Raw genomic sequence first — 12604 nt, 5'->3', positions numbered from 1 at the left:
AGCCTCTTATAAGTGAAGATAAGATTTGGAACTCGACAGAGAAGCTGCTTCATCAAGTTCACTTCTCAAAATGTTCTCAATTTAGCATATAATACCAAGGAATGATTTCTCAAGAACAATGGTTCTATGGTTTTTGAGCATTAAACAATGTTTTGTTGACTGAAGACACAACACCATACTAAAAGTTACATAATACTCTTCAATAAAGAGGAACACTTGTTTGGAAAATTTAAACCATTTTATGGGATTTAAAGGGATTTAAACAACTTTATGGCAGGCCTGAAGGCCCAATGCAAAAGATGGCCTCTATAATCAAGATGGCCTCTTTGAGGGCCTCTATAATCAAGTTGATTCAATTCTATTTATTTGATTTGATTTGAACTATTTTATATCTGATACGTTATCATGGCTGTGAAAGTTGGACCATAAGAAAGGCTGAGAATTGAGGCCTTTGAGCTCTGGTGCTGGAGAAGACTCCTGCAAGTCCCTTGGACTGCAAGGTGATCCAACCGGTCAGTCCTAGAGGAGATCCACCCTGACTGCTCTTTAGAAGGCCAGATCCTGAAGATGAAACTCAAATACTTTGGCCGCCTAATGAGAAGGAAGGACTCACTGGAGAAGAGCCTAATGCTGGGAACGATTGAGGGCAAAAGAAGAAGGGGACGGCAGAGAACGAGGTGGCTGGATGGAGTCACTGAAGCAGTCGGCATGAGCTTAAATGGACTCCAGAGGATGGTAGAGGACAGGAAGGCCTGGAGGAATGTTGTCCATGGGGTCGCGATGGGTCAGACACGACTTCACAACTAACAACAACAAAGTAGCATGTCATGATCTAAAAAGGTTATGTTGGTTCTAGTTAATTTTCTTTTTAACAAGTGTGGTTTTTCCAATTCATTATATACGTTTTTTGCAATTATCTCAAAGACAGGTGACTTTATTTATATGTAATTGATTAATTAATAAATTTAAAATGATAAGCCATATTTTTTTAATTAATTGGTGACTTTTCAACTGTCACACTAATTCTTGACAGAATATATATATTTTTAATATGCAAAATTCTCCTCTTGCAGTGGTTCACTCTCTTTCCTGATCCAATCCCTATTTTGTATTCACTACAGAGGAATTGATAACTTCGAGTTTTTGCTGTTCTTTAGCTCCTTTGAGTACTGGGCCATGGTGGCTCAGTGGCTAAGAAGCTGAGCTTGTCAGTCAGAAAGGTCGGCAGTTCAGCGGTTCGAATCCCTAGTGCCGCGTAACGGGGTGAGCTCCCGTTACTTTTCCCAGCTTCTGCCAACCTAGCAGTTCAAAAGCACGTAAAAAAATGCAAGTAGAAAAATAGGGACTACCTTTGGTGGGAAGGTAACAGCGTTTCGTGTGTCTTTGGTGTTTAGTCATGCTGGCCACATGACCACGGAGGCATCGTCAGACAGCGCTGGCTCTTCGGCTTTGAAACAGAGATGAGCACCGCCCCCCTAGAGTCGGGAACGACTAGCACATATGTGCGAGGGGAACCTTTACCTTTAGTTCCTTTGAGTAACTTAACCTCTCTCACGAAAATTTTGTGGGGCTGGCTCTACCTTCTCTATATTGTCAGTTAGCAACTCAATCCGTGAATACATGCGATTATTCAGAATAAAAGAAATCCACGGCTATTTTTGTGCTAAATGTCAGCAATGACGATGATGCTCTTCTGAATCATTTCTTACCATTGTTTCTTAATTATAACAGGGATATAGTGAACTGTAGCGAGAATTCTTCCAACTTTAAGATATGAAAGTAGAAAAAAAAGAAGGTGATTTAAGGCTTCCAAATCAAATCCAAGATTTGAGTTTAATTCAGAAAAGGAGACAATGGTTGCCAATGCTAAAAGAAAAAAATATTGCAACGATGTTTGAAAAGAGAAGCCCAAACCGCATAAGTTGCATTGTTTTTCAAGAACATGATCTTACTGAGAGATTCTAAATATATACATAATATGGGTTTTGGAACGGATTTTACAATTGAAAAATTAGACTTAAATTTTTCCAATGCTCCTTCCGGGAGATGTAGGCGGACTATGCAAAGCATATAGTAAATATTGGAGACTTAAAGGCTGGAGAAAGTATGTGTGATTAACTCCCCTATTGGAAGGAGCCACATCTGGGCAACTGATTAGCCAAAATGGAGAGCACTTATACCTGAAAAGGATTCAGTCAGGGATGGGCTGCTGGGGGTTCACAGGGATTCAGGAGAACCTCTAGCTAAGATTCTATGCAGTTTGGAGAACCCCCAAATCCCACTACTGGCTGGCCCCGCCCCGCCCACCCCACCCCTCCCAGGAGTCCCCACGCAGCCTATTTTGGATGCAGGTAAGTGCACGGAGGCTCAGGGAGGGCAAAAAACAGCCTACCAGAAGTTTAGGAAGGCTGGAAATGGGCCCGTTTCCGGCCTCCGGAGGGCCTCCGGAGCCTGGGGAGGCCATTTTCACCCTCTCGGAGGCTCAAGGAAAACCTCTGGAGCCTGGGGAGGGCAAAAACACACACACACCCCGCCGTGGTGCAGGAGACCGAATAGGCCACGCCCACCATGGCTATGCCCACCCAGCAACCGGGCAGAGAACCCCTTGCCAAAATTTTTGAAGCCCACCCCTGGATTCAGTGGAAACTTTCCACAAAGTACCCTATTTGATTTTCATCTTCCACGGTTCGGGGCTGCTGCATGAAAACTGAAGCATGTCCTGTTACAGTGAACATCTTCTGATCTTGGTTAAAACTAGTTAAAGGAACTTTTCTTACATGTTCGTTTGGCCCATGTGAACTTATTCCACCACGATACATTGGCTAAGCTTCTACAAAGTCCTGAGAGCTTTTGCCCTTTTTATACTCATTGTGAGATTCCCAAAGACTCTCAAGTACCTACAGATTCGTCTGGAAAAATACCAAGTCCCTGATTCATGCCGGTTTTTCTTCTCTTAGTTATGCAGTGCCCGAGCCAGCTGTTTTCGCTGAAAAGAAGTTGCTGACAAGCTGTACGGCTGTACTTTTCAGCTGACTTGCTGTGTGGTCGCAGGTGCTGGTCCCTAACACCAGAGAAGGTGAAACCAAAATGGAATCCAGAATGTTGAGGCCCACCAGCGGCCAGTGAGGAGGTTGGGGAGGAACATGAGGCACTCCTGGAGTCTGGGGAAGGCTCTGATGAGTGCTCTGCGTCAGAGGCAGAGAGGGGGCCAGGGCCGTCCGACAGTTATCAGCTGCCTTCGGAGTCGGACATCAGTGGGGAAGAAGAACAGCTGGAGCCTGTTCCTGATGTGCGCATGCGCAGAGCTGCCAGGAGAAGGGAAGAGCTAAGGAACAAGGGCCGACTCCGGAGTAAAGGCACAGGTGGACAGTGAATGGCCCCTCCCATAGGGAATAAAGAGGAGCGAAAGGGGAGGGGAGTTTGCAGGAGACAATTAGTTCACGTAATTGATTTGTGACTCTCAGAGATTTCTTGCCAAGTTTTGAAGATATCAGCCTGGCAGCTCTCCAAGCCAGATAAGGTCTGTGACTGTAAATTCTCCCTTGAAAGACTTTGCTGGATGTGAATGAGAGGAATTCACAGTAACTTAATAAAAAGGGTTTTTTGTCAGGACAAGGAGTCCTCTTCATGCTCTTGGGAAGCCTAGGTCAGAACACAGAACTAGTGAAGTCCATATTCTATTTCCACAAAGAAAACAAGCAACGGAACTCCTAAAATGCCAGCTGCTGTGACCTAGAGGTGGAGCTCTTGCCTCACAATCAGGAAGTTGTGAGTTCGATCCTAGGTAGAGGCAGATGTAGGGTCTCCTGCGTAGGCAGGGGGTTGGACTAGATGACCTGCAAGGTCCCTTCCAACTCTGTTAATCTGTTAAAAGTTTCATTCCCTTATTCCTCTGGACTCAAGTTTTATTGTGAACACAAAAACTGGACAAGATCCTTAGCAATGAAGGTTCCTTGGAGTTTAAAATACAGTCCGTACGGTCACTCATGCTCTCATTATCTCTCGGTTGGATTACTGCAATGCCCTCTACATGGGGCTGCCCTTGGGGTGCACCCGGAGGCTCCAACTGGTCCAGAATGCGGCCGCGCGAGTAGTTACGGGTGCATCCCGCTACTCTCATATAACACCACTATTGCGCGAGCTGCACTGGTTGCCAGTGGTCCTCCGGATCCACTTCAAGGTGCTGGTACTCACCTATAAAGCCCTTCATGACATGGGCCTGGGATATTTGCAGGATCACCTCCTACCGGCCTCCCACCACCCAGTGCGCTCACATAGGGCTGCCCTCCTCCGGGTCCTCTCAGCCAGACAGTGTCAGCTGGTGGTCCCCAGGATGAGGGCATTCTCTCTGGTCGCACCGACCCTCTGGAATGGGTTGCCAACCGGGCTCTGGATGGCCCCCGACCTCCGCATCTTCCGGCCGACCTAAAGACATGGCTCTTTCAGCAACTTCCCTGATCTGCCATGGATTTTAACTTGGGGATTTGGGGATTTTAATTGGTTTTTAATATTATCTAATTTTATCTATTGTCGGGTTGTTTTATTGTTCTGAGCCGTCCCGAGTCCTACGGGAGAAGGGCGGCATATAAATCTGACAAATAAACAAACAAACAAACAAACAAACAAACAAACAAACAAACTAGGGCAGGGGTGGGCAAATATGGCCGCTTCATGACCTGTGTGACTTCAACTCCCAGAATTCCTGAGCCAGGTTGGCTGTCTCAGGAATTCTGGGAGTTGAAGTCCACAGGTCGTAAAAGGACCACATTTGCCCACCCCTGAACTAGGGTAAGGGAGGAGCTTTGAACACATCTTTGAATTAAAACCAATCCATCTGTTATGGCTTGTGCTGTGATGAGTTTCTTATATGGATCCATCTTCATATTTCTCATTTCTGCGTTTTCTTGTTTTTCTGTACGAAGAAATTGACCCCAGTACATTTTTTTTTTTTTAGTTCTCAGTACAGTGATGGGATTTTAAAGATGGTTGTATAAATCAGGGATGGGTTCTATTTACCTTTACTACTGGTTCGCAACGGGGCCGCTCGCGCAGAAGCTTCTGTGCATGCGCAGAAGCATTTTGATGACGTCGGGGTCGGTGGGTGGAGCCTCCCGCCAGTTTTACTACCGGTTCTATAGAACCGGTGCGAACCAGGGGCAACTCACCACTGGTATAAATACAATGCTTTGTTTCATTTATTTATCAAATTTATTGGCCATCTTACCGTAGGGTAACTCGGAGCAGCTTACAATATTAAACGAGACATGTTTTAAAAGAGTCGTGAAGGAGGGTTACAACCAGCACAAACTGTTAGGTAAATGGAATAACAGACACTATTTTAATTAGCTATGTGCCCTTTAGTTCTTTTTTAAACAGATGCATTTTATTTTCTACTAGCTGATAACACGGCGTTGCCCGGGTATTTATTTATCTCAATCCTGTATTAGGATTTTCCCCCTTACCAGAGGGAGCCCCCTTGTGGAGTACTGTGAAGCCGTTACCATGGCAACGCCACTGTGCTGCACAGTAGAAGCCATTTTAAGGCAGTACAGTAGATGCCATTTTAAGGCACAACAGGCTGTATCTTAACAGAACACACACACCCGAGCGGTGTTGGGGTGTCTTACCCCCATAGTATTTCTTTCCAGAGAGCAAGTCATCTGTGTACCAAGTTTGGTTAAAACCCCTTAGTTCTTTTTTAAACAGATGCATTTTATTTTCTATTGTATCATTCTTTATGGTTAGGCCTATAAATTACCAGAGCAATTAAGAATATCCTCAGCAAATAAAAATCTTAAAACGTTACCTGGAGCTTGTTGTGTATATCCTTATGTGAAATTAATTTATCGTCTTTTTCTTTCAGGTAATTGGTTTCCAAAGTTCTGTGTTTTTCCAAAAGATCTTCTAACTCCTAAAAAAAAAAAAAATTACGACTTATATTAAAGCATATCTCTTTTATAATTATCACCTCAGGGTCCAACTTACAGAATAGAATGCAAAATAACAAAAGAGTTGGAAGGCAGCTTCTAGGCTTCTAGTCCAACCCTCTGCTAAAGCAGGAGACCCTATACCAGTGATAGTTAACCTTTTTGGTGCCAAGTGCCCAAAACGTGCACGCGTGCAAATGCATGCGCCCATGCCCCAATCCCCAAAATGCAATGTAAGCATGTTCCCCGTGCATGCACACTGGCCCCATGTGTGTTCCTCGTGCATGTGCCCCGCCACCCCCACGCATGCGCCCCGGCTCTCCGTGCGCCATTTTGACTACCTGTGACATGGCTTGGTGGGCGTGGCTTGGTGGGCGTGGCAGGGGAAGGATACTGTAAAATCTCCATTCCCACCCCAATCCAGGGGAAGGTTACTGCAAAATCCCCATTTCCTCCCAATCTGCTGAGATTTGGGAGGCAGAGAATAGATGGGGGTGGGGCCAGTCAGAATTTTTACTACCGGTTCTCCGAACTACTCAAAATGTCTGCTACCGGTTCTCCAGAACTGGTCAGAACCTGCTGAAACCCACCTATGGGCCATTGTTCCCCACTCCTGCCAAGATCGATAACCACATACAGATATGGATGGAACATTCTGTAGACTTGTAGCTGTACCTTTTTTATTCTAGCTTTTTCTTCATCTGCTGTTTTAAGTTTACTTTCCAGGGCTGAAAGGGTTTGTTGAAAATGCTTTTCAGAATCACTCAGTCGTGGTTTCGTATCAGTTTCGTCGTAATTGGCAGATGCTCTTTCTAGATTTTCAGTCAACGGAGGATCAATGGATAAGGGAACCTATTTTATGGAAGACAACAGAATAGTGAGGTGTACAGGTGTCAGATTTAATCATGCGATGTTTAAACATAGAGATAGTCCTAGACTTACAATCATTCATTTATTGTCACAAGAAAAACACCACAATTAGCTGTTGTTGAGTGAATTTTTTTTTATGTTTTTAATGTAATAAAAGTTTAATAAAGTGTTTATAAAAAAAAGAAAAAGAAAAAAAATGCCTCTCCGATATCTCTTTGAAAGCCTATAGCAGGGTCAGCAACCTGCGGCTCTGGAGCCGCATGTGGCTCTTTCACCCCTCTGCTGTGGCTCCGTCACTCAAAATATGCGTCACAACCACCAATGTGCAACATCCGCCCGGCACGTGATTTATTGAGCTTTTCAACCCCTGGTAGGCCAACCATGGATAAATCCAAGAAAAGAAAAGTTTCAGAAGAAAACAGAACGTTTAATTCAACTACATATGCTAGTTTTGTGGCTGCTCAAGAAATAGTCAAGCCCAGGAAGGGTTTTGTGGCTCCCGGTGTTTTCTTTTCTGTGGGAAACGGGTCCAAATGGCTCTTTGAGTGTTTAAGGTTGCAGACCCCTGGCCTATAGTGATGAAGCACCCACAACTTCCAGAGGCAAGTTCTTCCAGTAATTAATTGTTTTCACTTCAGAAAATTTCTCCTTAGTTCCAGGTTTGATCTTCCTCTGACGAGCTTCCAACAATTCCTTCTTATCCTGCCTTCAGTTCTTCCCGTTCTTCTCTGTCACAGTCCTTCAACTACCCGAAGACAGCTATCCTATCACCCGCTAGTCTTTCTCTACTTACAATTTATTTACAAATTGGTGGGTGTGTTTAAAAAGTATTGTTTCATGCATAAAAAAAAATAATCATAAAATTCATTTTACCTGCTCTTTAAGATCAGCTTCACTTAAAGTATTGGGTGATTGTTGAGAGTCTGCCGGTACGTTAGCTGGAGCTTGTTTCGAAAGCAGCTCGGCAGAAACAGTTGGCGGTACAAGAATTTCAGGCACTATTGGTAAAAACAAGGAAGAAAAAGGAATGCAAGTGAAAGGAAAAGAAATTCAATAAGACATCTGTTTTTTTAAAAAAACTTGTATCTTTCTGCAAAAGCTAAAAATAGCAACTTGGTGTACTAGCCAAAGGAATTCAACGAATTACCATGGATTACAATATAAATAAAACACAAATTTGCTTACTGAAATTGCTGCGAGAAAATTCAGGATAAGATATGTTCGTCCTGCATGTCTTTACTTACCAAAAAATAGTTTATCATTTACACATGCTTACAAACATACATATGCACAACACACACACAGAGTGTGTAAAATGTAAAGAAATGTAAAGAAATATGCATTTCTTTTTTAAAATAAAATACTACCAATTCTCGTAAGTTTCCTTAACGTAAGAGAGCATAAGAGCAAGCGAACATCGTGAGGGAAAGTTTCAAATTGTTTTATTTGCAAAAAGAAGAGTTTGCTATAAATACTCCCCAAATACAATGCGTATTTTTATGCATATATTTGGCAAGAACGCAAGAGGAATAGAAAAATGCTTCATAAAAAAAATAATTGTCTGATTTTTAAGGGTAAACGATCCTAGTTGATACATTGAAAAATATAAAAATAAAAATAAAATATTCTGCCTTAAAAAAAAAATCAAAGCAGAAAGGTTATGGAAGCCAAATAAATGTATATAACAAGAATTCTATACATTCTGCAGTTATGCTGATTTGGAAAATGGCTTAGGCAGTATGCCAAACAGATATTGCTTAATTGGAGTCTGTCTACCCTGCACAACCCGGAGTGAATTTGCATGAGGTCTAGCTTTTTTTTCACATTCTATACCGACAGAAGGATAAAATTGCACTATGGTAAATCCATAGCTCAAATCTCCATTCCTCCTCAGAATCAAACATCTAATTCTTGACTTCTTCTCCACTACACAACTTCTCACTAAGTTGTTCGCAACATCTCGCTAAATTGTTATGAAGATTATCGGGTAAGGCATCTTGAGAACCCTAAGACAACTACTGGGTAATTTTATACTTATGGGGAAAATATACTGTAATAACCCTTATTATAAAGACGGTACTGGTTGGAAACATTATTTTATTAAAGCATTTATAAGCATGAGAATTTCGCTTTCCTTCTGAAAGGTTCAAGATGATTGAATTCATCTTTTATGGGATTATTCCAATCAGTTACAGTGAAGAAACTCAAAGCTAGTGGAGTCTTTTAGAAAGTTTCAAACTAAACTTTCTTTAGTTTCAAAACTTCTGGAAGTTGAAGTTCTCTCACCTTAAAGTTGCCAACTTGGAAAAACACTGGCCTAAGATCAGCGGTGGGTTTTGGATGATGTTACTACCGGTTCGCCGTGCGTGCGTGCGCCTGCTTCGCTGTGCTTCCACACATGCACCCAGCCTCAAAAACGTGCCTAAATAGGATAGCATAGAGCCGGGGCAGGTGGGCAAGTGGGAAATTTCTGCTACAGGTTCGGGCAAACCGGTCTGAACCGGCTGAATACCACCTCTGCCTAAGATGCTTCTGCTATACTAATTAAACTAATATATCTCCATCGTAGTGTATATGCCTGTGTATGTAAGTATGAAATAAAAGGAAGGACTAACGTACCTTAATGTCAGACGCAAAGTTTCAGGACTACACACGAAGTTGCCACTAAGATTTTTTGCTCAGGCCTATTCACTAGAATCTACTCATCTAATGGTCAGCACTAAATCAGAAGTGAGGTTTTTTTGGAAAAAGTTTTTTTATTTTATACACAGACAAACATTTAATACATCAATCATTTTTTCCATGCGACATCTCGGTGTTTCCTCCATAGCATCATCCTTTTGCAAATTCTTCTCTCTTCACTGTCACCCGATCTGTTACAATATATCTCCAAAAATACAATGTTCTAATCATACCATTTTTGCATAACTATTAGTTAACTTATCTATACCTCTTTTCTAACTAATGATAAAGTTGATCCCATATCTTAAAATATTCTTTCTTTAATCATCATAGTTAATCTATTCATTTCTGCACAGTCTAATACTTTTTTTAATTACTTCTCCTTCTAGAGGGATTTTCTCTGCTTTCCAATTTTGTGCAAAAACAATCCTTGCAGCTGTCATTACATGTATAATCAAATAGATATTTCCTTTTCTAATTTTCTCTGGAAGGATACCCAATAGGAACAGCTCTGGTTTTAAATCAATAGCACTAAATCAGAGTTAACGGAATTCAAGAGTGGCTGGATTTCGCTTGTGGGAATGTAATGATTCCAGACTGATTCCTCTCTTAACACCGCCCCCAGTAAAGTAGTCAGAAAAACTCATAAGAAGACCCACACCCACACACAAATTACCAGTATTTCTCTATTTACCTGTGGAAAATGCCGCCCAAGGAATAGCAGGAGATGTTGTCTGGGGTTCACCGTTTCCATCTTTAAAAAAAATGTCTGCAGCCTGAAAGTGCAAGGCATATTGTTAAACTAGGGACAAGGTTTTCTTCACTGCTCCATCATTCATTTGAAGAATTTCCAAGCAGTGCCACTCCGTTTCCAGTGTGCCTCGTGTGTTGAGCCACACTTCCAAGAGGAGCTTCACAACATAAATGGGCATGAGCTTTTATTTAATTGTACTTGGAGCGAACTAAATCAAATCTAGTTTTTTTTTTTCCCCTCAGACTATTTACGTTTTGCAATGTAGGCCTTACATGTGGGCTTCGGCTCCCCAGATGCTGGTCATGGCTATTTCATGGCACCATTTTTAATACTATTTTGCAGGGTGGATTTGATTTAAATCGAGTTGATTTAAATCACAATTTAAATCATGATTTAAACCACTAGTAAAAAGGCTTGATTTAAATCAACTCGATTTAAATCATAATTTTTAAAGAGCAACTGCTACTCCTTTGACCCACTGTTGGCTCACCGATAGTCCCAGTGTTGCAGAATATACAACCTCATGCTACATAACTAAGGTCCATTTCATGCTGAATAAAGTAAATTATTTATGTATCTTAAATAGAAAACTATCTTACGATAGATTTTTACCCCAAAAGTTTTTTATTAAAATAAATGCGATAAAAATCAAAAAAATCCGATTTTAATCAAAAAAATCCGATTTAAATCAAAAAAATCTGATTTTTTTGATTTTTTTAAAAAAAATCATTGATTTTTATCGATCCTGCTATTTTGGTTGAAAGGCATTTTCATGCTATTTTAACTTTTGCTAACACTGCAGTTTAGTTGGTCTTGTCATCCGCGTATTTATCTTTCAAAGAGCATATTCATCAATAATCTGATGCTAGAGAAAACAGTCACATCAAAATCTGCCTGGCGCCTTCAACAAATGAATTATATAGTATAGTATAGTATAATACAGAATCAAATAGTGTGACATCTTCCACCTGTTTTACTAGACAGTTACAGATTAGAGTTGGAAGGGACCTTAAGAAATCTTCTAGTCCAACCCTCTCCTCAAGCAGAAGATCCTATACCCGTGATGGCGAACCTATGGCACACGTGCCAGAGGTGGCATGCAGATCCCTCTCTATGGGCATGCGCACCGGCCACTGGTCTTCGGGTTTCAGTCTCTTCTTCAAAACCTCCAGTGAGGGAGCACCCACAACTTCTGGAGGCAAGCTGTTCCACTGGTTAATTGTCCTCACTGTTAGGAAATTTCTCCTTAATTCTAGGTTGCTTCTCTCCTTGATTACTAGTCCATGAGCATTTAAAAGCGCACTGTTACTTTATCCTGATTGGCTGTTTGTTTATGCCAAAAATATTTTCTTATATAAAAATGTGAAGTTTGGCATAACTTTATATTAAAACATTGGCCCAACGGTCAGGAAATTCACTCTCTTGGCATGGTTCCCCCCCAACCGGTATAAACCAGCTTCCTGTATTCCTAACTTTTGGCACTCTGTTAGGAAAAAAAAGGGGTGGGGGCAGAGATGAAATGCCACCCCCACAAAAAAATGTGGCACCGGTGACTTTACAGCATGCAATCAACCAGACCCAATTTCCTTCCGCAGCCAGGATTTCAGGCTATGAAGGACTTAAGAAGACCTCCTTCAAGGAAAGAACCATCAAATATCAGGATGCAGAAGTCTGGGACTCCGACAAAATAGGTCACTTTTAAAACACAAGAATAAGCCAATTTGGTAAAGAGGGGGAACAAATATAAGCTAGTCTGCAAAAGCAATCAAAAGATTGAAGCTAAAGATTCCTCAAATGTGCTAAACATTTATAGTCCAGTTCTGAACATTTTGGAGAAATGTTACCTAATGATATTCAGAAAAGTATTTGAATGTCCCGGGCATTTCAAGTGTAAATTGTGTTTTCTTGTCCTTCTTAATAGAATAGAATTCTTCATTGGCCAAGTGTGATTGGACACACAAGGAATTTGTCTTTGGTGCATATACTCTCAGTGTACATAAAAAGACAAGATACATTCGTCAAGAATCATAAGGTGCAACACTTAATGATAGTCATAGGATACAAAATAAGTAATCGAATCATACTAGGAAACAATCAATATAAATTGTAAGGATGCAAGCAACAAAGTTACAATCATGCAGTCATAAGTGGGAGGAGATGGGTGATAGAAACGATGAGAAGATTAATAGTAATAGTAATGCAGACTTAATGAATAGTTTGACAGTGTTGAGGGAATTATTTGTTTAGCAGAGTGATGGCATTCGGGAAAAAACTGTTCTTGTGTCTAGTTGTTCTGGTGTGCAGTGCTCTATAGCGTCGTTTTGAGGGTAGGAGTTGAAACAGTTTATGTCCAGGATGTGAGGGGTCTGTA

At 41.3% G+C, this 12604-nt stretch overlaps 1 protein-coding gene across 3 annotated transcripts in view; it reads right to left on the bottom strand.

Moving 5' to 3' along the window:
* CCDC91 (coiled-coil domain containing 91) overlaps nt 1-12604 on the bottom strand; it is a 138273-nt gene that overhangs the window by 106647 nt on the left and 19022 nt on the right. For all 3 annotated transcript variants that reach the window (XR_015728787.1, XM_060684135.2, XM_087873312.1), the window contains 4 exons: nt 10174-10255; nt 7671-7795; nt 6603-6779; nt 5807-5911 (listed from right to left, as the gene is read on the bottom strand). Coding sequence is in view for 2 of the 3 variants with exons in the window: in XM_060684135.2 (XP_060540118.2) it covers nt 5807-5911; nt 6603-6779; nt 7671-7795; nt 10174-10255 (489 nt within the window). In the remaining variant the exon portion in view is untranslated. The remainder of the gene's footprint in view (nt 1-5806; nt 5912-6602; nt 6780-7670; nt 7796-10173; nt 10256-12604) is intronic.

This window comes from Pantherophis guttatus, chromosome 7 (genome assembly GCF_059756535.1).
Source record: "Pantherophis guttatus breed Tessera chromosome 7, ASM5975653v1, whole genome shotgun sequence".
NCBI lineage: Eukaryota > Metazoa > Chordata > Lepidosauria > Squamata > Colubridae > Pantherophis > Pantherophis guttatus.
This window is presented reverse-complemented; position numbering and strand designations above follow the sequence as displayed.